At 40.9% G+C, this 24793-nt stretch overlaps 1 protein-coding gene across 5 annotated transcripts in view; it reads right to left on the reverse strand.

The window, feature by feature from the left end:
- The window catches only part of PHTF2 (putative homeodomain transcription factor 2), a 75817-nt gene that overhangs the window by 50151 nt on the left and 873 nt on the right, over positions 1–24793 (reverse strand). For 4 of the 5 annotated variants that reach the window (XM_064444154.1, XM_064444129.1, XM_064444145.1 and 1 more), the window contains exon 2: positions 7493–7569. In XM_064444154.1, coding sequence (XP_064300224.1) covers positions 7493–7537 — 45 coding nt within the window. In that variant the 5' untranslated portion in view covers positions 7538–7569. Of the gene's footprint in view, positions 1–7492; positions 7570–17794; positions 17945–24793 lie in introns of those variants that run through there. The other variant, XM_064444136.1, reaches the window with a different exon arrangement.

Consider the following 24793-nt stretch of genomic DNA (forward strand, 5'->3'; position numbering starts at 1 on the left):
CCAAACATCTCCCAAGATCAGACATTTCACAGCCATGCTGGGGTCCTGTCTCAATGCTGGCAAATCTCACATTAAACATTTTTATCCTTATACCTAATCAGAATTTCCCACATTTCACCTTGTGTTTATTGCCTCTCATGCAATCCCTGTGCACGTCTGAGAACAGCCTGGCCCCATCCTCTCCACAGCCTCCATAGCAGTAGTTGTGATAGCAGTAAGCTCTCCTCTTTGCCTTCTCTTCTTAAGACTAAGCAAACCAAGATCTCTCGAAGTCTCTCTATGTCCCATGCTTCGGCCCCACAATAATCTTGGTGGCCCTCCACTGGGCTTGCCAAAAAATGCCAATGCCCTTCTTGTACTAGACAGGCCAAAGCTGGACACAGCACCCTAGATGCTTGTCTCACATGCACATTCAGAGGGGAAAAATCCCTTCCCTTAATGCACTGACTACACTATTGCTAACACAGCCCAGCTGTGTGAAGGATTTAAGACCTCTACAACACTTTGTGGTTTGTTTTTTTTTAATGATTATATACTTGCACAAAACAAAGCAGCCTCAAGACATAACTGGGAAAAGAAAACCACTCAGAGATCCTCATTATTCAGTGTAATTCCCTGAAGACCACTGAAAATCCAGCAGTTTTACCAGCACTGTAACTAGGATTTTAAAACAGCACTGCCTTTACACCCCTGATCATTTCCAGTACCCATGGCACACCTTCCATGTGCAAGCACATTCATCTGGGTGGCTGAAAGATCAATCAGATCACTCAGGAAGAGAAAAGAAAATAGTAGGTTATAGTTTCACAAGGCACAATGAAACAATTCAAGAATCAGAGAATCCCTCTCAAGACAGAGGGATTTCAGCTCTTCACTCTGCCCCCCCACCCCACCCGCATTAGATAGGCTCACTTCCTTATAGATTTCACAAGCCTATTTTTAACTGGATTAGTCCCCTGACCAAATTCACCAGACAAGTGCATGAAAGTCTGTAGGAGGGCAAAGCAGGCATGGGAACCAAGAGCCAGGCAAATGCAAGCCTGCTTTGTTCAGCCACAGCACCAATTTTTGAGTGATCTTTTGCACAAGATTCAGAAACTTGCATTTTGTCTCACCGAAACAAGGTGCTGAATGTAATCCCTGCTATTTGGCCACGTTTCACAATTTGACAACTTAAGTACTGAATCCCAGCACTGTGTGGAAGGAAACTCTTCTAAATATACTTCCCACCCCACCCCCAACAAATAGCCAGCTCCAACACTTGCCAAGTTTTGGCACTTGAAGGCAGACGTTTCTGAACTGATGCAGTTTCAGCTTCCAGAGTTTTAGGTAATACAGCCATACAGCCTGACTGTTTGGCCAAAACTGGCTTTGGTGCCAGGGTCACCAATGCATCACATGAATTCAGTGCCAAGAAAGAAATCAGGTGGTTTATGGAATGGCATAACTTTTGTTTTATTTCCTCCTTTATTAACTTGGCAAGTATAATCTTGGGCTAATGAGCTGTAAAACACTGAATATTACAGATCTTAAAGCAATGCAATTAGAACTCTAATTTTGTCCTTCAGAGCCATGAGAGAGAATCTCATTTGTTTTACTGTGCCCTTTAACAGCCATGCCCGAGGGACACCCAGAACAGCAGAAAGCTGCATTGGCAAAGTTAACTGATATGCAATCAGGTGCAGGATTCAGGTTCAATTCATTAAGTTCCATTCTGCCTTCCCCTACAACCATCCCCAGGAGAAGGAACAACATCATTCTCTCCTGCAATACCATCGACGAATTTGTATAAAGTTCTCCATTTTAGCAGCAAGGTTTCTGTGAGGACTGAAAATCAGAAAGTTGTTACAGTAAATTTACATATCATCTCCAAACTGGAAACCACACAAAAATTGCACATCTGTTATTATCTGTAAAACTTGAAAGTATTATAAGAAATAAATGCAAAAAGCTTAAGTTACAAGCAATACAAGTAATACTTTAGACTGTTAGCAATTTTATTATTTTGAACATCAGTTACTGTTACTGAGGCAATACTGCAAGTATGCATAAAGTATCAGTGTCAGGTACATCATCAGATACTGAAATTGTTTAAAATAATTGTGGGGGTGTCAGATTTTTTCAGATGAAACATTATGACAGTTTTCTCCCTAAAATTAATCAATTACCAATCTGAAGCAAGTTCAGTATTATGGTAAATACAAATAATCCTAAGGATATTAACTGACAAAGTGCATATATGTGAATATTAGCTCAGCAGCTGTCTGGGACCAAAGTAACGACCAATTCCAGACAGCAATGCAGATGCCCTGCCACACCCTTTTATCGCAAGAACCAGTGCAGCAGAAAGTGCTGAAAACAAGCCAGACAAACCCTGTCTGGGACACAAATATCTCAGCCCTGCACTCCCTGGTGCATCCAGGAACACAGCAGAGGTTTAATTTATTTTTGCTTTCTGCAGAGCCAGGCTCTGTCTAGCAGGATTTATCTGTTCAGATTTCATGCCTTGCAAAAGTATTTGTACCAGCTGGGAAACACAAGCTACCACTTGAAGCAGTAAAGCTATGTTCATGCAATCTTATATCTCAAACAACAAGCTGGTATAATACACTACCTGAAAACTTACAATCCAACCTAAAATAATTAAGAATCGATTACTGCATTTTTACAAGACAGTAATCAAGAGCTCCAATGCACTAAAAGCAGAGTGAATCTACTGCAACAACAAAACCCAAGTTTACATAATAAAAGGTCTGACCTTTTAAACTATTAAAGTGCATTACTAAATCATCCTCCCGTGAGGAGCTCAATTTCAGACAATAGTATGAGTCATAGGAGTAAACTTGGTGTTTGGAAAACTTGGCCAAAGAAGGGTTGGAAGAGCTCAATTGCTTAACTCCTTCCATTAAAGAAATACAAAAACACCTTACTTTTGAGAAACCAACAGACCTTTGAAACTCAGTAGAGAGATATAATACATACATCAAAAATACATCCAAAAAACACATTACAATTGAAAATAAAGGAACACAAGGAGCAAGTTATCTGTTAAATACTTCTTATGTTGCCACCCTCTACTCAAATATATTTTTCTTCTTTATGTATGACTATAAATATCAGAAGTTCTTCATGTTCTTTTTTAGGGCACTCACACTTCAATTCATTAATCTGAAAATACCTCCCCAAAATAACACTTTATTTTCCTCATTTTATCACATAGGCAAGTCATATCAGTTTGATCGATACTGACTGCAACCCCCATTCTCTGTTGCCTCAAAAACAATGTTTTACTGCCAAAATGTGCGAAGTTTTGATCCGTCCTTACTTTCAATTTCAGTTACTGTTGTGAGGAATCAGCAGATCTAAAAAGTAAGGTAAGTGGGAAAACTTTGAAAACTCTGAAATAAAAATTTAAACCTGACCGCAACCACTAGCGCACAGAGTTCAGGATCTTGCCATCATATGCAAACAAATAATAGAAATATATCAGAATGGACAAAAAGACGGCTGGTACCCACTAACCACTAGCACAGCTCTTCCTGTTCCCCAATTTGAAATCTTTGGTGCAAACAACAAATCCATGGGGGAAAGAGAGAGGCAGAGGAAGAGGCAGAGAATAAAGGACCTTGGTGAACGCCTAGATGCTCCCAGTAAAGGATGACACTGAGCAACTCGGAGGGCGGGGTCCAAAGAGGCAATGCTATTGCCATCACATCCAAGGGGGGAATAAGCCAGGCCAACCAGAGCAGCAACAACAGTGCCTTAGCTGCCTCACGAGATGACAGCCAGGAGACCAACCGCCTCAAGAGCATGCACAGCTGTAGCAGGCCCTCACACACCCCTCCAGGGAAACCTGCATCCTCAGTTACCTCTCTGAAATGCCTGTACACCAAAACACTCAGCATGGGGAATAAACAGGAAGAACTAGTGATCTGTGTGCGGTCACAAGGCCACAATTTCACTGCAGTTACAGAGACATGGTGGGATAGCTCACATGACTGGAATGGTGTCATGGACCACTACATACTTTTTAGGAAAGACAGGCCAGCAAAGCAAGGTGGGGGAGTTGCTCTCTATGTGAGCGAGCAACTGGAATGTATTGAGCTCTGCCTAGGGATGGAGGAAGACTGAGTTGAGAGCTTACGGGTAAAAATTAAGGGGCAGGCAAATATGGGTGACACTCTTGTGGGTGTTTGCTACAGGCCACCTGATCAAGAAGAGGAAGTTGATGAAGCCTTCTACAAATAGCTGGAAGCAGCCTCGCAATCACAGGCCCCAGTCCTTATGGGAGACTTAAACCACCCTGATATTTGCTGGAAAAGCAACACCGTGAGCCATGCACAATCCAGGAGGTTCCTGCAGAACATCAAGGACAACTTTTTCACACAGATGGTGGAAAAGCCAACGAGGTGAGATGTGCTGCTGGTCCTTATCCTAACAAACAAAGAAGGTCTGGCTGAGGATGTGAGGGTGTGAGGCCTTGGCTGTGGTGACCATAAGATGGTGGAGTTCAGGATCCTGCATGTTAGAAGCAGGGCAACAAGTAGGATTACAACCCTGGACTTCAAGAGAGCTAATTTTGACCTCTTCAAAGACCTGCTAGGAGGAATCCCATGGGCTAGGGCTCTGGAAGGCAGGGGGTCGAAGAGAACTGGACTGTATTCAAGTACCACTTCCTTGGAGCTCAAGATCTGTGCATCCTTGTGAGGAAGAAGTCAAGCAAATGAGCCAGGAGACCCACATGGATGAGCAAAGAGCTTCTAGAAAAACTCAGATGGAAGAAGGAGGTTTACAGTATGTGGAAAAAGGGACTGGCCACTTGGGAGGAATATAGGAATGTTGTCAGGGTACGCAGAGGTGTGACAAGGATGGCCAAGGCCCACTTAGAACTAAATCTGGTGAGGGATGTCAAGGATAACAAGAGTTTCTTCAAATACATCAGCAGTAAAAGAAAGACTGGGGAAACTGTGGGCCCACTACTGAATGAGGTGGGTGCCCTGGTGATGCAGGATGCAGAGAAGGCAGTTACTGAATGCCTTCTCTTTACTTTATTCTTTATTTACTTTATTCTTTACTACTGAGGCTGGCCCTCAGGCATCCCAGCCCCCAGAGGTGAGAGAGAAAATCTGGAGGAAGCAAGACTTCCCCTTGGTTGAAGAGGACTGTGTTAGAGATCATTTAGGCAAACTGGATCCTCCAAATCCATGGGCCCCAATGGGATGCAGCCATGAGTGCTGAGGGAGCTGGCGGATGCTGAACAGTACATGTTAGCAGCCCTGTTGAGAAGGACCTGGGAGTGCTGGTGGGCAACAAGGTGACCATGAGCCAGCAATGTGCCATTGTGGCCAAGAAGGCCAATGGTATCCTGGGATGCATTAAAAGGAGTGTGGCCAGCAGATCAAGGGAGGTTATCCTCCTCCTCCTCTACTATGCCCTACTGAGGCCACATCTGGAGTAGTGTCCAGTTCTGTGCTCCCCACTTTAAGAAAGACAGGGAGCTATTGGAGACAGTCCAGTGGAAAGCTACCAAGATGATCGGGGGCTGGAGCATCTCCCTTATGAGGAAAGGCTGAGAGACTTGGGTTTGTTCAGCCTGGAGAAGACTGAGGGGGGATTTCATAAATACCTACAAATATCTAAAGGGTGGGTGTCAGGAGGATGTCAAAAAACGTGTTCTGTCATTTTTTTCCTAGTGATTTCACAAGACTTAAACAAATTACTTGGACTGATAATGAGTAATCCTGTTAGGGGCAGTGTGCTGGGAAAGTAAAACTGAGGAATGGGTTGTTTATATCAAGACCAGAAGGCCTGCCGCCTGTAACATCACTGCACAGCGATGCATCAGCAGAAGATGCTGCATTCCTAACGCCAGGAGGATGGAAAGTTGCAGCATATAACATATGGCATTCCTTTTCCTGTATGACTGACAGGAAAAAAGACATGTTTTTAAAAAAAAAAAAAAAGAAAAACAGATGACAAGCATCAACTTCATTGAAGATTTACGGAGACTTCAGACTGTTTCTTGCATCAAAAGACCATTTATATATAAAGCTGAATACCATAGAAGATCTGTCCAGAGACTAATTCTTCATCACCAATGAAAAAAAAACTCAGAGATGTGATGAGGATCTTACAGCCAGCATCTCTTACATTGCGCAAAAGAGGTACTTGGTGCTTGTATTATCAGTATGACAGCATGAGTGAACGAAATTTATGAGAGAATTAGTGGAATCAGGTAAAAGCAGCATCACTTTCCCTTTCCACAAGATCGTGCACTGAATTTTGTTACACAGTCTTCTACAAGGCATCTTCCAAATCTTTAAAAAAATGGGATTGGACATGCAATTGAGAAACACTTCAAAACCACAGTGTAATTCCACTGATATATTTACAAAAATACTTTTTGTAAAGTTTAATTAAGAGAAGGAAGAGAGTACACAGTACAAAACAAAACAAAAAATCCTTACTAAATTCTGAATTATTTTCCATATTTTAATAATTATACGCTGAATATAAATTAAGTCAGCAAAATTAATTTTCCTGCTTTTCCAAGTGTACCTTTAATTCACAGTTGTAAAGTTCTCAGTAAAGCATACCAGTATTATCTTATTTCTAAAAATTAACTACTGCTTAGCTAGGAGTTAACCAGAATTTCTGTTTTGAAGACTGTTGCCATGCATCTCCTAAAGACAAGTTGCATACTCTCAAGAAGACAGCCATACGCCCAAGGGAAATGATACTCATAGAAGCTTACTAAACCATGGAGAGTCATGAAAAAAACAATTTATCATCACACCTTACTTATATCTTAGTAAAGAAGCACATCTCAAAATTTAGCAAAGTTTTCAGCTTTTTAAAAGCAATTTAACTGAATGAGACAACCGGCATACTAATGTCAAGAGGATATGATGATTTGAAATTGTCAAAATAATAAATTGGAAAGAGACATCAGCATTTCTGTGTGCAAACATGAATCAAAAGATACAGTATCAGACAATACTGTAACTATGTATCTCCAAATGAGACCTTTGCCTCTCCCCTCCCAATAATTTTTTTTCTAATTAACTTCTAAAAAGCCCTTGCTTATCTCTTTTGGGTATGAATTAAATAGTTCCTTGTTACTGACAGAAAATCTGTTTCAATTCTTATTTTCTACTTAAATACAAGGATTCACTTATGTGCTATAGAAACATTCTCCTGTACATTAACTCACATGCTACTGAGAACAAAAATTCCCTTTCCTTTCTTCCATAGCACAAGTAGCCAAGGGAGTGAGGACTTTTCAACACAGACCAAAAGCTAGTCCATTTCATTAGATACAGTCACCAAATATGTATTTACTTTTGGAAGAAAAGTTTCAAGCTACTCACTCTCATACAGCACTAACCAATAACACAGGAGTATTTTATATTTATTATACTTTACACATAAAGAACAATAAGCCAAGGTGTTTATTTTTTAAAGCCACCATAAAAACAAATAGAAAGCTTACCTTCTTCTGGTACCAAACTATAGCATCAGTTACTTTGGACGCCATTTATTCCACTGAATTCACACAGTCATTTTAGGCTGTTAACAGAAAAAGACAGAACTTTACTTCCACCTTCCCTACGAAGGCCAACATAGGGAATGCTGAAACACTCCCGTTACCTGCAAAGCACCAAACAGCTATATTTACTTTACACCTTGTCTCGTTACTATTTTATTAAGAGTTTGGGTTTTCTCCTCTAAGTAAACAAAAAACTACAAATCTGCTGCTACAGGACATCAGAAGCCTCAGTTCTGTCCATCCTCCCCAGTAAAACACAGGTAGCAAGAGGTAATCTGTTATTGTCTCATGAGAACCTCATGAGAGTTATATTAAATGCAGAAAATTTTTTTCTGATAAATTAAGCAACCTGTAGTTATTACCACAGCACAGTATCCTGAAGTCCAGGAATAACTGTGTTATAAAATGCAAGAAAATTTCATACAGACTATTAGATATTTTTTGAGAAAAAATAATCAGTGCTAAAACTCCACTAATCATAAAATTAATACACTAAGTCAAAAGGAAAAAAACAAGGAAGAGCGGTAAGTTTGTTTTAATGGTAGCAAATAGCAGTAGTATTAGTTAATCTTTGATGTCACTGTCGTTAGTTTCAATGTGGAAAAAAAAAACAAAACCTTTCAGGCTACATAAAACATTCCTACCTTGAAAACTAATTTTAAAAGTTTTCTTTCATGTAATCAGTCAGCCAGAGTTAGTTCAGAAAAAAAAGGCAAGAATAAAGAAAATAAACATTAAAAAGCCTTCAGACTTAGAATTACTGACTTTCTACAAAATTGCATGTATTCTCTCGTACTGGACGCTCTGTAAAATCAAAGTAAAGTTTAGGTGAAAATTATAGAATCCTTTCCAGATATTTTATTATAATATGCACATTCTTTCAGATATGAACGTATTATCATTAAAACCATACCCCAATACTTCACGAATAGATTACTTCAGACATTAACAGACTAATAACAATTAAATTAGTTTAGTACCTACATTTCAAACTGTTACTTAAGGTAGGAAGTGGCCAGTGGAAGAAAGGAAGAAGCAATTGAAAAACCTGCTAAAATATTTGCCAAAAAAATCTGAATTCTTTTGTGTTTAATAATCTCATCTCACTGATTCCCTTTGAAAATATACGCATGTAAACAAATATGTCATACTCGAGCCCAGTTAAAAAAAAAGTCAACGCGGCACACTATACTAAGTGTGAATTTTTAACATCAGTTGGTAAAAGCTTAAGTTTTCAGCTCCACCTAACATTCAGCATCCTTCCTATGTTTACAAAAAAGTTTGTTATTTTTATATAACTCCACTAAGCATTTAATGCACAAGGAAATTCCTATTTTATTCCTTAAAGCTATAAATTCCTAACAAATTATGCAAAACACTTTGAAAAAGTTAGTATAAGTAACATCAAAATATTAAAAAACGTTTCCAGACATACTATCTGAATGATTCCAGGATCAAGCATAATTGGTAAAAATCAACATAAGAGGATCTCAAAAAAAAACCCCTTCGCAATCACAGTTTCACAGATGGCTGAGGTTGGCAGGTACCTCTGGAGGTTGCCCAGTCCAACCCCCCTGCTCAAGCAGGGCCAGCTAGAGCTGGTTGTTCAGGATCGTGTCCACGTGGCTTTTGAGCATCTCCAAGGATGGAGAGTCCACAGCCTCCCTGGGCAGTCTGTGCCAGTGCTCAGTCACCCTCCCAGTAAGAAAATATTTCCTGATGTTCAGAGGGAACCTCCTGTGTTTCAGCTTGCACCCACTGCCTCTGGTCCTGTCACTGGGCACCACTGGAAGGAGCCTGGCTCCATCCTCTTTGCACCCTCCCTTTTGGTGTTTATATACATTGATAAGATCCCCCTGAGCCTTCTCTTCCCCATGTTGAACAGTGCCAGCTCCCTCAGCCTTCCCTCACAGGAGAGATGCTCCAGTCCCTTCCCCATCTCAGCAGCCCTTTGTTGGACTCTCTCCAGCGTGTCTGTGTCTCTCTTGTACTGGGTAGACCAGAACTGGACCCAGCACCCAAGGTGTGGCCTCACCAGTGGCGAGGAGTAGGAGAGGTAGTTTAGCCCCCAAACATCAAACTATCCATCAAGCGTTCTTCCAAGATTGATCTATCTCAGAAAAAAAATGTGATTAAGGGATATATTTCTGATAAAAACGTCACACCTATCATAACACTGTCAATCATAGCATTGTCAAGGCAAGTGCAGGACAACCACAGGATCAGGCCCAGCCAGCCTGGCTTCATGAAAGGCAGGTCCTGCCTGACCAACCTGATCTCCTTCTATGACCAGGTGACCCACCTAGTGGATGAGGGAAAGGCTCTGGATGTTGTCTACCTGGACTTTAGCAAAGCCTTTGACACTGTCTCCCACAGCATTCTCCTGGAGAAGCTGGTGGCTCATGGCTTGGATGGGTGTGCTCTTTGCTGGGTAAAAACTGGTGGATGGCCAAGCCCAGAGAGTGGTGGTGAATGGAGTAAAATCCAGTTGGCAGCCAGTCACAAGCAGGGCTCCCCAGGGCTCAGTTTTGGGGCCAGCCTTGTTTAATATCTTTTTCAACGATCTGGATGAGGGGACCTAATGCACCCTCAGTAAATTTGCAGATGACACCAAACTGGGTGGGAACGTCGATCTGCCTGAGGGTGGGAGGGCTCTACAGAGGGACATGGACAGGCTGGATCAATGGGCCAAGGCCAACTGTATGACGTTCAACAAGGCCAAGTGTTGGGTCCTGCACTTGGGTCACAACAACCCCATGCAACGCTACAGGCTTGGGGAGGAGTGGCTGGAGAGCTGCCTGGAGGAAAAGGACCTGGGGGTGTTGATTGACAGCCGGCTGAACAGGAGCCAGCAGTGTGCCCGGGTGGCCAAGAAGGCCAACAGCATCCTGGCTGCTATCAGGAATAGTGTGGCCAGCAGGAGTAGGGAAGTGATTGTCCCCCTGTACTTGACACTGGCGAGGCCGCACCTCAAATATTGTACTGAGGGGCTCAAAACTGAACACAAGAAGGACATTGAGTTGCTGGAGCGTGTCCAAAGAAGGGCAATGAACCTGGTGAAGGGTCTAGAGCACAAGTCCTATGAGGAGAGGTTGAGGGAAGTGGGGTTGTTTAACCTGGGGAATAGGAGGCTGAGGGGAGAACTTATTGCTCTCTGCAACTACTTGAGGAGGTTGTAGTGAGGTGTGTGTTGGTCTCTTCTCTCAAGTTATTAGTGATAGGATGAGAGGAAACGGCCTAAAGCTGCATCAGGGGAGGTTTAGATTGGGTATTGGAAAAAAATTTCTTTACTGAAAGAATGGTCAGGCACTGGAACAGGCTGCCTAGAGTGGTGCTGGAGTCACCATCACTGGAGGCATTTAAAAAAACATGTAGACGTGGCACTTCAGGGCATGGTTTAGGAGACATGGTAGTGTTGGGTTGACGGTTGGACTTGATGATCCTAGAGGTCTTTTCCAACCTTAATGATTCTATGATTCTATAATATCAACAATAATATTGCACCTCATGTCTCTGCTTTAAAAGGAAACAGGAATTGTTAAACTGTAGGCAGTTTTTACAGTGAAAGATCCTTCTCTTTGTTTTAAAGACAAAGATAAGACATTTGTTTACAGCATTTGCACAGATAAGAAAGGCAAATAAAAATACAATGTCCAACAGATGGGATGGAAACTGAAATTATGCAATAGATTTTAAAAAGTGTCTTTATGAAATGCCTAAGCATTAGAATAACTTATGATACTTTATTATAAATTGTTCATCACCAAAAATTTCCGATTTTAAAAAAAAACAACAGAGACTAGATTACCTGATCGTAACAGCTGTTTGTATGAAAGATCACAAACACTCCATCTACAAAAGCCCTATCAACACTACCATCTTCCAAGACATTTCCAGGAGAGAAAAGAAGACCCTCCAAAAGACTCAGTTCTGCACTGACACCTGTTTATTCAGTCTTCCCTGACTCATGTAAAATACAAGTCTGTCCATACACAGTGCATTACTTAAAAGACACTGTATTTAGTTAGTTTGGATAGGTATCATATACACCATAGTACAAACCTTCAACAATTTTATACCAGCTCCTGAGGATTTCTAAGAAACATAATGCCATACATTTTCATGTTTCACAAAGCTTTTCCAAAAAAGAGAAGCAAATACAAAAAAGGAACTACATTTAAGATTTTAACAGTGTAACTCCAATATCCTTTGCACAACTTCAGATAAAATTACAACACAATGGAAAGAAATGTCTCAGAGAGCTTACAGAGCCATTAACAGATTTCAGAAATATCAGGACACTGACTTTTGGTGCAGCTGAGCAAACGAACACTGCAATTTTTCCACTGTTGATAATATGATTGTGTAAGTCACATCAAGTCAGTTAAAGCTGGCAGCCATGACTGTGTCAACATCTATAATTGTTTCTGACCTATTTGTCTTTGATAATAGCAGCAGTTTTTCTAAGAGCAACTATCAGTTATTAAGAATTCATTGGCACAATAAATGTAAAAATATTTCTATCACATAAAGCATGGAGCCCAACAGAGACTTTGATATAGCTTGGCATATTACACAGCCTGGTTACCCCTCTTTCTCACCCATAAAAAGCTTAAAATAGGATTTGCTTTCTTCTTTGAAAACCTGTTTAAGTAAACTTAAATTTAAAATTATTTGCTACACTGGACTATAGACTCAAAGTTACATAAAACCCTTCACCAAACCCTCCACACACAACGTGACCTACATCGCACAGTCACAGCAAGAGCAGTCCCACCACTGCTTACGGAGGTGCCAATGTAGGAAGGATGCCATACAGATTTCAATCACACTTGCTCCCCTTGCCTTCCCCTCCTTTCTGAGTTCATCTTGGAGGACCTTTAACTCCTTCTCATTTGTCACAAACCGACATCCTTCTCACATAAAATATACCCCACTTCCTAACACCATAATTACAGGATGAGAAAAAGGTTGGCGAAACATATTATCGGCAGTAAAGAACTGTTGAACCTGCACAGAACCATTTCCCTCAACAGTTACATTAACTTGATATCTCTCTCACTCTCTCAAGGTCAACGATTTTTCAGGAAACCAACACTAATTTATGAATCCAAGACTTCCAACTGTGTCAAATAGTTCTTGCTGAGCCACCCTCCATCATCTTTGAACAGTCATGGAGGACAGGAGAGGTGGCCAAGGACTGGAGGGTAGCCAATGTCACTCCAATCTTCAAAAAGGGCGAGAAGGAGGACCTGGGGACCTATAGGCCAGTCAGCCTCACCTCCATCCCTGGAAACGTGATGGAGCAGATCATCCTGGAGGTCATCTCCAGGCATGTAGAGGAAAAGAAGGTTATCAGAAGTAGTCAACATGGATTCACCAAGGGGAGATCATGCTTGACCAACCTGATAGCCTTCTATGATGGCACAACTGGCTGGGTAGATGAAGAGAAAGCAGTGGATGTTTATCTCAACTTTAGTAAGGCTTTTGATGCTGTCTCCCATAAGATCCTCATGGGTAAGCTTAGAAAGTGTGGGTTGGATGAGTGGACAGTGAGGTGGATAGAGAACTGGCTCAACAACAGAACTCAGAGGGTTGTGATCAGTGGAGCAGAGCAGAGTCTGGATGGAGGCCTGTCACTAGTGGGGTTCCCCAGGGGTCTGTGCTGGGTCCAGTCCTGTTTAATACATTCATCAGTGACCTGGATGATGGGATAGAGTGTAACCTCAGCAAGTTCACTGATGATACCAAGCTGGGAGGAGTGGCTGATACACCAGAAGGCTGTGCTGTGATGCAACAAGACCCAGACAGGCTGGAGAGCTGGGCTGAGGGGAACCTCATGAAATTCAACAAGAGCAAGTGCAAGGTCCTGCACCTGGGGAGGAACAACCCCATGTACCAGTACAGGCTGGGGGCTGAACAGTACATGTTAGCAGCCCTGTTGAGAAGGACCTGGGAGTGCTGGTGGGCAACAAGGTGACCATGAGCCAGCAATGTGCCATTGTGGCCAAGAAGGCCAATGGTATCCTGGGATGCATTAAAAGGAGTGTGGCCAGCAGATCAAGGGAGGTTATCCTCCTCCTCCTCTACTATGCCCTACTGAGGCCACATCTGGAGTAGTGTCCAGTTCTGTGCTCCCCACTTTAAGAAAGACAGGGAGCTATTGGAGACAGTCCAGTGGAGAGCTACCAAGATGATCGGGGGCTGGAGCATCTCCCTTATGAGGAAAGGCTGAGAGGCTTGGGTTTGTTCGGCCTGGAGAAGAGAAGACTGAGGGGGGATTTCATAAATACCTACAAATATCTAAAGGGTGGGTGTCAGGAGCATGATGGGACTGGACTCTTTTCAATAGTGCCCAATGACAGGACAAGGGCCAACGGGCACAAGTTGGAACACAGGAAGTTCCACCTCAATATGAGAAAAAAATTCTTCCCTCTGAAGATGACAGAGCAGTGGAACAGGCTGCGGAGTCTCCTTCCCTGGAGACATTCAAAACCCACCTGGACGCGTTCCTGTGCCCCCTCTCTGGGTGTGCCTGCTCAAGCAGGGGGGTTGGACAAGATGATCTCCAGAGGTCCCTTCCAACCCCTACCATTCTGTGGTTCTGTGATATGGCTAAAATTGTGCAAGCTATTTTAAAGGCAGCAGCCATTTTTGCAGCAGTTCTCCAATTCACTCAAAAACCCTTTGCCTCAAGAAACAATTACATCACAAAACTATAAACCAAGTAAAATGAAGTAGCTTTATTATTTACTTGATTTCTATCAACAGACCTGTTACCTAGATTACCCATGGTTTTTGTATTTTTAAGAAACTCTCTACATTAAATCCTCCACAGAGTCTGTTTTGGTGGTGTTTAAAGCATATTTGCATACACATTTGCATAAACAAATGCAAAGATGATGCTTACAAAAGAAAATATGACAAAATCACGGGATGATTGTCTCAAAGGACTAACAGAGTTTGGTGTGCTAAGTAAAAATACCTCTACAAGGAAATATCACATACTTTCTTCAAAAGATAAACAACAATTTCTGAGACAGCACTGAAATGAAAGGTGAAAAGGTTTGTTAAATATTTCTGGACAGTGCTTCTGCTTGCAGGGGCTGGGATTTGTCTGTGGTTTCGTTTGGGGTTTGGGTTGGGTTTTGGGTTTTTTTGAGACAGTACAATGAGTTTGATACACTCAGCCTGAAGCTAACTTAGCTGGATGAGAAATGGATGGTAACAGTTCAAGGCATTTAAGCTGCAGCCCTGGCTCTGACTCTGCATCTGCCCACAGCTCACTGAACACCTATACAGGAGACTAACTACTGCGCAGTTTCAGAACTCTGCATATTCATTACAAGTTAATATGTTACTCAGCTGACAATTTGTACTGATATTGATCCTAAAGCCAGACTGTACAAGCTGGGCTCTACGGCACATCAGTACCGAATGGGTGAAGTGAACAAATGAAAACAGATGATACACGTCCACAAGCACAACAGAGCACTGTCTGTTCTTCTGCCTTGTTGTCCTCCCATCATCTTCGGATCTAGCCATTTTTTTCACATTCTGTGTCAAATACCTGCAGCTGGGACAGGGATCAGCTTCTGCACTCAGTTGTACAACGTCCCATACAGAGTAACTACAGCAAGATTAAGTTCAGATTAACTAGTTGCAGAATTAAGAGCAACACAAAAAATACTGCCAACTTCAGAGATTAGACAGAACATCCAAACAGAGAAGCTTGATCACATCTCTGTGACATTCATCAGAGCCGTTCATTACATTTCCATCAAACTCACAGTTAATACTACGAATAGCAAGCAACATTTTATGATCAAAACTTCATTACTTCCCTAAAGCTAAAAATAGATTACTACCTTGGTGATCCCTTTTCAGAAGCAGGGTTTCTTAGCTATTCCGTTTCCATTTCAGAGCATAATCATATTCCATTTTAAGTAAGTACACACTACACCTTGCAATCAAATGAGCAGTTTTTCAAAAGCCACAGGAATCTATATTTAAATGTTTTCAGGTAGTTCAGCGCTCATTTAAAAAGTCCAGTGCCTACTGTGTAAGACAGGATTAGATACTATACTACAGATTTAAATAAATTTGAAGTAAGTTTATTTTAAAATTTTACTTATATCCACAAGATTTTGGTGACCCAGGTCAGACAAAAATGTCTGACTGAAACGAAATGTAATTTCTGAATGACAGTCTACAGAAAATAAAAATCTATTCTGAACTCTGACAGAAGTTCAGAATAAAACTGTGCTTGTCATAGTGACAAAGGCAAAAAAATTACAATTTTTTGAAGAATAGAGAAGTCTAAGCAGTGTCAACTAGCAAAAGGACATAATTAAAAATACAACACAAGCAAGGAAGCACAGGCAAATAGTTGCTCTCCTTGCCTGTAAACACTGTGAATCACTAAATATTTCAAGAAACCTGTTTCCTTTATACCAAACCTAACCGCAATGGTCAGGATACCATTCAGCTGTTGAGTCAAGACTTCAATGTCCTTCTCAACTCATTATGACCATGGAACGATGAAGTTGGCAAGTTCACTAGACATCATTATGAGTAAAATTGCAGAGCTGTAGCGTTTGTCTCAAATGTGTTTTTTTAAAACGCCATCAACTTTTTTTACCTTCAGAAGAACTTATTGTACCAGCAAATTAAGGGTAGTTTTGAAAAACTTACTGCATAAAGCCATGAGAATACTAGAACTTCATTCCAACTGCTTTCTACAGTAAAACAGTTTTACTATTATGTTAGATCCTCCGTATTACAGTTTCACAATCACAGACATAATTTCACTAAGATTTCCTGTTACGAAGAGTAAGATGATACACCGAATCAGAATAGGACAGCCTGCGGCCTAAACTACTAGTTTTGCAGCAATATTTGTATCACGCAAACTCACTTAAAAGTAAAACATTATACCTGCTGATGCACAGCTAGAAAATCACTTTAATGAGAAAACAACCCTCATTTTTCAAGTTTGATACAAAAATAGAAGTTAGCATTACCATCAAATTGTTGACATTATTTGATATCATAAGTTATATTTAAACGAGCCCAATAACAGCTTAGTCATACCAGGCATCTCCTGTGAATGAAAAGCTGCTTCTGCCATGATGAAACAAACCAGCACAAGTATGTGATGCAGATACACAACTAGAACTTACCAGGAGTTGTCCTTCTTACACAGGAGTTCTGCCACTGCCACCAAGAACAGGATTAAACCCTTGAAGCAGTGTTTCAAAACACACATTCTTTTCATGTGCATTACAAATAAACCATTAATCCTACATTTCCATTTTTAAAAGGGATATCAAATACTATATAATGCACTCAGTGTTCTGTTTAAGTACTTTATCTATGCATCACTGTTCTCAAGACAGCATTTCAGAATTGCAAATTGTATACAAGCAAATGAGAAACTTGTCACTCCCAGGTTCACACCTTTCAGTGGAAGTTTTATCACGCTTCCTTCAGCTACTAGCCTTAAGAAAATCTGAAGCAGCCAAAAGGAAGGAAAAAAAAAATTAAAAAAAAATCAGACACTGCTAACCTAAGGACCATATCCAGCAGCCAGCATGAAAAGCCTTGCTGCCATGCCAGCCAAGGCCCTCCCAGGTTGTTGCTTTGCAATCCAAGGTCATGATAGTTTGTAAATAAAAAGGAATTAACATACTTGCTTTCCCAAAGGAACAGCATGATAGTTTGTAAATAAAAAGGAATTAACATACTTGCTTCCCCCAAGGAACACCATCAACTCTGCTAAATTTGGATACCAGCATTCTAAGACACTGCTCACGATAGAGAATTAATTTTCTTTGTCCTTCATTCCATCTCAAAAAACATCCCAAATACCTCAAAACCCAAAAAACAATCACCCCCAAACAACTGGCAAAAAAAATCCACTGAACATCACTAGATACCTGTTTGGGGAGCTTTGCTGTGAGTTTATCAGGCCAACAACAGGAACAATAAAATATGAATCAGACCCTATGCTGCTGCTGTGTGTTAAGCCTTGTTCTTTATGAACACAGAACGTGATATTTCATGACACACACAGCCATCTGGCAGCACGCCCATACCTGCCTATGCCCCTGGTAAGATGTCGGTTACTGACAAACAGATACTTTCTCAGGCCTCTGTATTTTGCCCACAAACCATGGTATCTGATCCCATTTCTGCCACTGCATATTTATTCTTCCTTATAAGCTCATGCCCTTTATCACTTACCATCCCAAGCAGGAAGCTCTCACGGTTGCAGCTGCAGCGTAGAGCACATGGCAAGAATCACTTTTCAGCTTCTGATGGGAAGTAGGCTCGACTTAACCATCTTCACTGCCACAGTAAAAACACCAATATCCGAAGGGCAAACTAGCAAGGAAGTGCCACAGAAAACAACTGTCTCCCAAGGAATACTTGTTTTGCCAGTGAATTACACAACTGTCTGAAATAGTAGCAAAATGTTGAGCGTCAGAATTTCTGAGATTTATTTCAGGTTCTGGGAAAAGAACATTGCGTGCACTTGTTGCAACGCTGCAGCCATTTCTGGAATCTGTGCCCTCAGCCTTAAGGTCTGTGCAAATTTCCTAATTTTGTTACATAACTGGTGACTGTTCATGGCTCCATTTGAAGGGACATGACACAATTTCATAGTTACCATACTTGTAAAAATTGGGGAGAAGGACTCTGCACTGAGAAGTCCAGGATTCTACACCTCTCATCATTTACTCCTGAGCCAGCTACAGTGTTTATTAATCAGCAAAAAGCTCCCAATATTTAAACATATTTTACTGTTTAAGTGGAAAAAATTCAAGCCCTTAAAGGACACTACCAGGAAGTCAATTTTGCCTCTCATCTTCTATAAGATATGTTAGTTACAAAGTTCCTGTTAATCCAAATGCAGTAATTGCTGACAGTGTCCTAGATCTACAGGCCAAGAGATTTCTGAAGGTGCTGCATCTGTAAATAAATAAATAAATAAATAAAATACAATATATGTTCAAGCTCAAGTTCTGCTCTTTTTAATTCCTGGGTTTTGTACTGAATACTACACACATACATACAGATCCTATTAAACATATTTACAAACTTATAATGAGAAATCCCTGAAATAGTGCATGTATACATCTGCTCTTAGAACTGTAATGACTTTACTAAGGAACAGAATTTCTGTAAATACTATGTTTTCCATTTGGACATGCAGTATTCTTAACACTCAAAAAAAAAAAACCCACCCCAAAATACAGTGGCCACCCTGAAATAAAATGCTACGCTCCTTTCCTCCTCCTTGTGATTCTAAACACAGCAGTAATTTCCTGCAACAACAAATCTTGCTCACGGAAAATACTGACTTGGTGTTTAGGAAGATGTGTTTATCTGTCACCAGGCAATGCACAGCAGAGTTGTGGCTTCTCGATGAGCGCAGTCAGGAAGTCGAAAACCACTCCTAAATGACCAAGTTTGCATCATGTTCTACAAATAGTTATCCAGCAAGTTTTTGAAGCAGCTGAGGCATGAAGTGTCTGAGCTATCAGAAGAAGCCTCTTCTAACAGCCACTGTTCTGTAGGAACATAGTAGCAAATGCTGAGCCTGTATTTTTTAAAAAGTCTCTGGAGTGATCCAAGCAAGGAATTGCAAGGTAACAAGCCTTACATGTGTATCTGGCAAGCTCCTCAAAACAGTCATTAAAAATAAAACACCATTATACCAGAAAGACTATCTGATAGGGTCTAATCAGCAGTTTCTGCAAAGGAAGATCATGTCTTAGTCTATCAGTATTTCTGAACATGTCAAACTAACGATAAACAAGAGCAAGTCATATGTGGACTTTCAAAGAACCTCTGGAAGGATGTCAAAGATTTCTAAACAGACTGCTGTTTGTGAGAAGCAAGCATTGCCATGGATCAAAAACCAGCCAGAAAAGCGAACAAAATTTTGAGGTCAACGTTATTCCATGCGATAGGCTAACTGGATAATAAAGATTAATAGCAGCATCCAGTCTGAATAAAACAACCTATTTATTGCCTGCTCAGGTGCGTAGAAGCTCCTTGGATTGCACATGGCCAATCTGCTAGCACTTCCATTCAGTATCAGTCCAAGGCAAAGTGCACACAAATCCTACGCAGCTCATCTGGGAACCGCTGTTTTCCTTCACAGAGAAGCATCCTAATCCCAAAACTAAACTCAGACTAAATCTTCCTCGTCTGCTTTATGTTCCTCTAGCTTTCACACACCTGAACACCCCATAGTGACAGAGGCAAGCATTCAGGGTCTCGTTCAGCATACACGTAACCTGGTGGCTGGCTCTTTCCAGAGGTTTGATGTTCAGGATTAGGATGCTTCTCTGTGAAGGACTTTTACAAGAAAGATGAACACAGACACTCATCACGTCACTGTTTCACCAGGCGCTGACAGCTAATGTTAGCTTACAAATAAATAAGAGATGACCCACATTCCCGCTCATTCCCGGGGCTCTTAAGAGGGAACTTTCAGCAGAAGAAATCACTCACTATAGACACGTAGGTCCACACAGAGCCGATGGAGAAGGTCAGGGTGGCCTAGCAAGGCTTCACAACTGTTTTAACCACTCTAAACCAGTATTACCACAGTCCACCCTCCTCCTCAGTCACCAGCTTCCATCCCCTTTTTACCAGCATTGGAGCCCATCCCACAGGAGACAGCTTCAAGGATCTGACTACCATTACTAAGTCAATGAGCAGTTTTTGCCTGAATTAGCTCCACAGATCTATGGACCACAGAATAAGGGGAGCATTAATGCCGTTGCCACTAGCGACACAGCTCTGACCAAAGCCAACTTGAACACTCTGGATCTCCACCTGCAAGCCTTCAGACATACCATTAACAGAGTTAAGCTGGACTAATTAAGATTGTTTCCCCTCTCCTCCTCCTCATTTAGACTAGTAGCCTAGAGTTTTTATGAAACAATGGTGTGGGGCCCTGCCCTATTACTCCAAATCTCAAGCTTCTGTAAACAGGTCCAGCAGTGTTCACTATATTTATTTTTTATACATCAGAGAAGAAAAGAAAACCTGAAGGAGTAACATTTCCAGATTACAATTAACCTTACATTAGCAAAGCTTAAAAAGATGAATCAACTTTAACAATGAATAGGCAACATAAACAAAATTTAGTACAGATAATGCAAAGTATATCTATAAGGCTGAGGGGTGGTGGCGGGGAGCTTTAAAATCAGGTATCTCAAATCCAGAAAGGAAATTTGGCAGCTGAGAGCTCTTCCATTCAATATCCTATAGTCAGGGAGAGCACAGAGACACCTGAATAAAAGAGAAACAACAAGGAAAACACTGCAGTACAGCTCTGTTGATCAGTTGTGCAATCTGACCTGGAATACATGTACTTTATTTGAAAAAGAATATTAAAATTCTGCGGGAGGGGGGAGGTGTTCTGAGAAAGGCTATGAATGAGCAACCATTTGAAAACGTCTCCTGTGAAACAGGCAAGTACAAACAGAAAAATAAGGAATTATAAATGAAATGAGACTTTAAGAAATATACAGAAAATATAGCCAAGAAAACAAGAGCTTCCAATAACACAGGGAGCTTCATTCATTAACCAAGCTTAGAGAATAGCAAAGCCAAACTTTTAACAGAGAAATATTATATTACAACACATAATTAGACTGTTATACTCAGTAACACAGGAAGTCACTGAAGCCAAGATTTTCCTCAGTTTCAAAAAGAAAGTAGCTACTTAAACACACAATAATAAGAAAAATCTCAAGCTTCATGACCCAGAATGCAAGAAAACATCCAAAGAGATCACCAGGCTGTATTTGGCCATACAAACCCTCTACCTAACCCAACCCCACAATGGCCAGCAGCAAACACCTCGGAAAGCGTATGAGCAACATGGAAAGCATAGAACAAACTGTCCCTTAAGACAGCTGAACACGAAGAGTGTTTAGCTGCCAGGCTGGCATCTGCCAACCACCTAACTCTCAAAAGCATCTGGCATTGGCCGACTTCCAAAACGCAAGGCTTGCATGACTGCATATTTGACGCTATATTGCTTTAATTTTTTCTCCTACTTTGCAACTGTATTTTATTTTTGAAGAAAAAAAAAAAAATCCACAAATATATTCACAAGTAGGAGTTCAATCCAATGCTTGGACTCATTCCAGGAAGCTATCTAGTCTCTCTGGAGTATGTCTACCAAGACCACCTCAAATGAACAAAGAATTAAATACTGAGCAAAAGTGAATTTGGAAAAAATCCCCTTTACACATTTAAATTAAGAAACAAGAGAATAGTTCTATGAACTCTCTGATATCCTCCCCTCAACTATAAAAAAAAAAAAACCCAAAACCTACAAACGTAAGCTATATTTCCAAGTTTCTTGACAACATAATGGGTATCTCTATGTATGTATACGTTGCTCTAACTTTGAAGCTGGCCCTGTTTTGAGATGGGGTTGGACCAGAGAGATGACTTCCAGTGACCCCTTTCAACCTAAATTATTCTATGATTACTTGTAGAGCATAGCCAAACATTACACAGTACTATATTATAGCCCTAATTACTATTAACTCTTTTTTTTTCCCCTATAGGCAATTTATTAAGCTCTTTGTATTCTCCTTAAAAATTTGGATATACTTTCTCCAGGTAGTTAACCATTTCCTCTGTACCCAGCAAGAGAAGGGCCTTCATGAATAACAGCACAATAAACTCAAGGGAAAAAACATAGTATTTAGAGCTTTCAAAGTCTTATTTTTCACGCCACTACGTATCTTAGAGTAAGTAGTGGTCAACTGTCCTCGAACAGCCAGAAGGAGCAGTACCTCTGACAGAGGTATCCTAGAAGAGTTTTGTTTCCTTTGTAAAACAAACAAAAAAAAAAACATTACAGAAAGAACAGGCCTACCTTGTTCAGTGGGCAGAAGCAATTAAGTCAGTCTGTTTTTACCAGTGTACCATGGCTCTCTAATGTCCTCCTCCACCTCACCCAACACTTTTTTCCTGCCCCCTACCCACATTACCAACTGCCCCAACTATCTGGCTGGGCCAGCAGCAGTACGCACCAGCATGACAACTCAGAGCTTCGCACATATGCTGGCCAGCAGTTGCTCTCTTCCTGAAGAAAGGGACCCAATTATAACTGCCTTTCTCTGGGTGGGAATATTAATGTGGGTCACTACCTGTCAAAAGTTTTATAAAAATTTGTCACTCTGTAAGTACTTTATGTCTTTTATTTGCCATTAAATTAGGCTTCGTCATCTGACTGACTAAAGATGTTACTCAAACGGGAGAAGACAAAGAAAGTAATTGTACACGTTTTGTGTCCTTAGTAAGCCTAGCTAAAAATTCACATAAACTGTTCAGTGATGAATCCGTAGAGCATGCTGCTTATTATGAAAAGAACTTCCTCACAGACAAAAAAAAAAACAAACCCAAAACAAAACCCTATAACTGTCACCACTCTCACTCACAGGGGTCCTGAGAGAAGGAAAAAAACATATGTTTTTATTTCTTTAACAAAGTTTCTGCTATAAACAAGTAGAAGATACAGTATTTAGAAGAAGCCTGAGACAACAGTATATGTAACTTTGGAGAACTGGGGAAGAAGTAATGTCCACTGATTTCCAGTGACCCCTGCCAGCTGTGACAGGAACAGCACTGTTCAACTCCAAGAACCACTCCACCCTTCACTGCCTGGTTAACTGCCTCGAACGAAGTTGACTGGAAGTCTTTTCGATGTGCCTATGCCTCCCTTCAAATGCATCATCAAGGCTCTGCTTCCTATTTCAAAGCCTACAGAATTTTGAGTTCTCCCAGCACTCGCACCGATATTAGGCGGCTATGGCTACAGCTGGGACCAACTGTCTGAGACAAGCTGAGCTGACTCTGCTTTGGGAGAAACCCAGTACTACCAGAACACTTGGAATGCTCCGTGGAGTTCCCAACAGATACTGGCAATTTAGTTGTATTGTGTGGAATGTGACATACAAGAGGAAAAAATTCTACTACAAGCATTGAATTAAAACTAGGTTTCCAAATTCTTTTTCACATGACTCAGGCTTGTTTTATCCTTTATAATATTTATATCCAGAATACAAACATACACTGGCAGCAAAACATAGCAACAGAAAATTCAACTGCACAAACATTCCACTTCAAATGGAGATCAGGATCTTAAACACACCGCTCCAAGTATCGCTCTCAACCTTCGGCTTCAGTAATGAAAAGTTTTTGCAAATATTGTAAAGTAGAGCTTGAAGGGGGGGAAGTCAAAGCTGGAAGAAGCATGGTTCCTTACTGGAACAAAAATAAGACTTCTGAGAAAAGGATTATCCTTTCCATGGAGTCACAAAAAGGCAAATCAAAGATCATCACCAAAACCTGCAGAGGTATAGAAATAGCCAAATACATACAGCTATTTATATCCCAGAGATTTATTCACAGAACACTCTCACCCTCTCACTCCAGGAAAACCAAAACATCTCATGCCAAGCACTAATGTATACAACAGAAATATATCCTTCCACTGCTCAGTGACCACTCCAAGAGCAGATACCAGGATTCACTTACGAGGATTAACAGGTTATTTCAAGTGCTTCACTTCTCCCTGATAAAACAGATACACCATCTGTTTAACAGCATCAGCAAGAAGGTATAAGCAGGCAAATTACTGATGACACGTTGTGTTTAGTCTCATTACTACTGAAGAACTCGTGTGTCAAAATTGTAAAACCAGCTGTATTTTCTGGAGGAATGTTTCATCACAAAGAATTTCAGATTGTTAATTAAAGTACTTTCAACAAGTCAGGTTTTCCAACTAATTAATTTTTGCAGTTAATTATATGACAGATGGATAAGACACTGGCAAATTTGGGACAAAATGCAAGACTCAGCAACATTACTTTTCAAGTGACCAATAACACGTCAAGGCAGTAACAGACAAAATACCAAGCACGGAGCTTGAGAATATGGACTGAAGCTGTCACTGACTCCCATAGACCTGGGTCACAGCGCCCAGGGAGTGCGTACGAAAAACCAGAGCGTAAGAAGCAAACAGCTGGATACTTCTACTACTGCATAATTATTTCACAGCGAATAAAACACCAGGGAAATGAGTACGACAGAAGAAATTGTAACTCGCGGGAAGTAGCCCAACATTTAGATTTCCAAACTGAAGAGGAAGGACAAGACACCACATAAACTGTAGACAGGTCGTCATCAGGTTAGGGCGGG

The sequence above is a fragment of the Phalacrocorax carbo genome, chromosome 1, assembly GCF_963921805.1.
Source record: "Phalacrocorax carbo chromosome 1, bPhaCar2.1, whole genome shotgun sequence".
Classification (NCBI taxonomy): domain Eukaryota; kingdom Metazoa; phylum Chordata; class Aves; order Suliformes; family Phalacrocoracidae; genus Phalacrocorax; species Phalacrocorax carbo.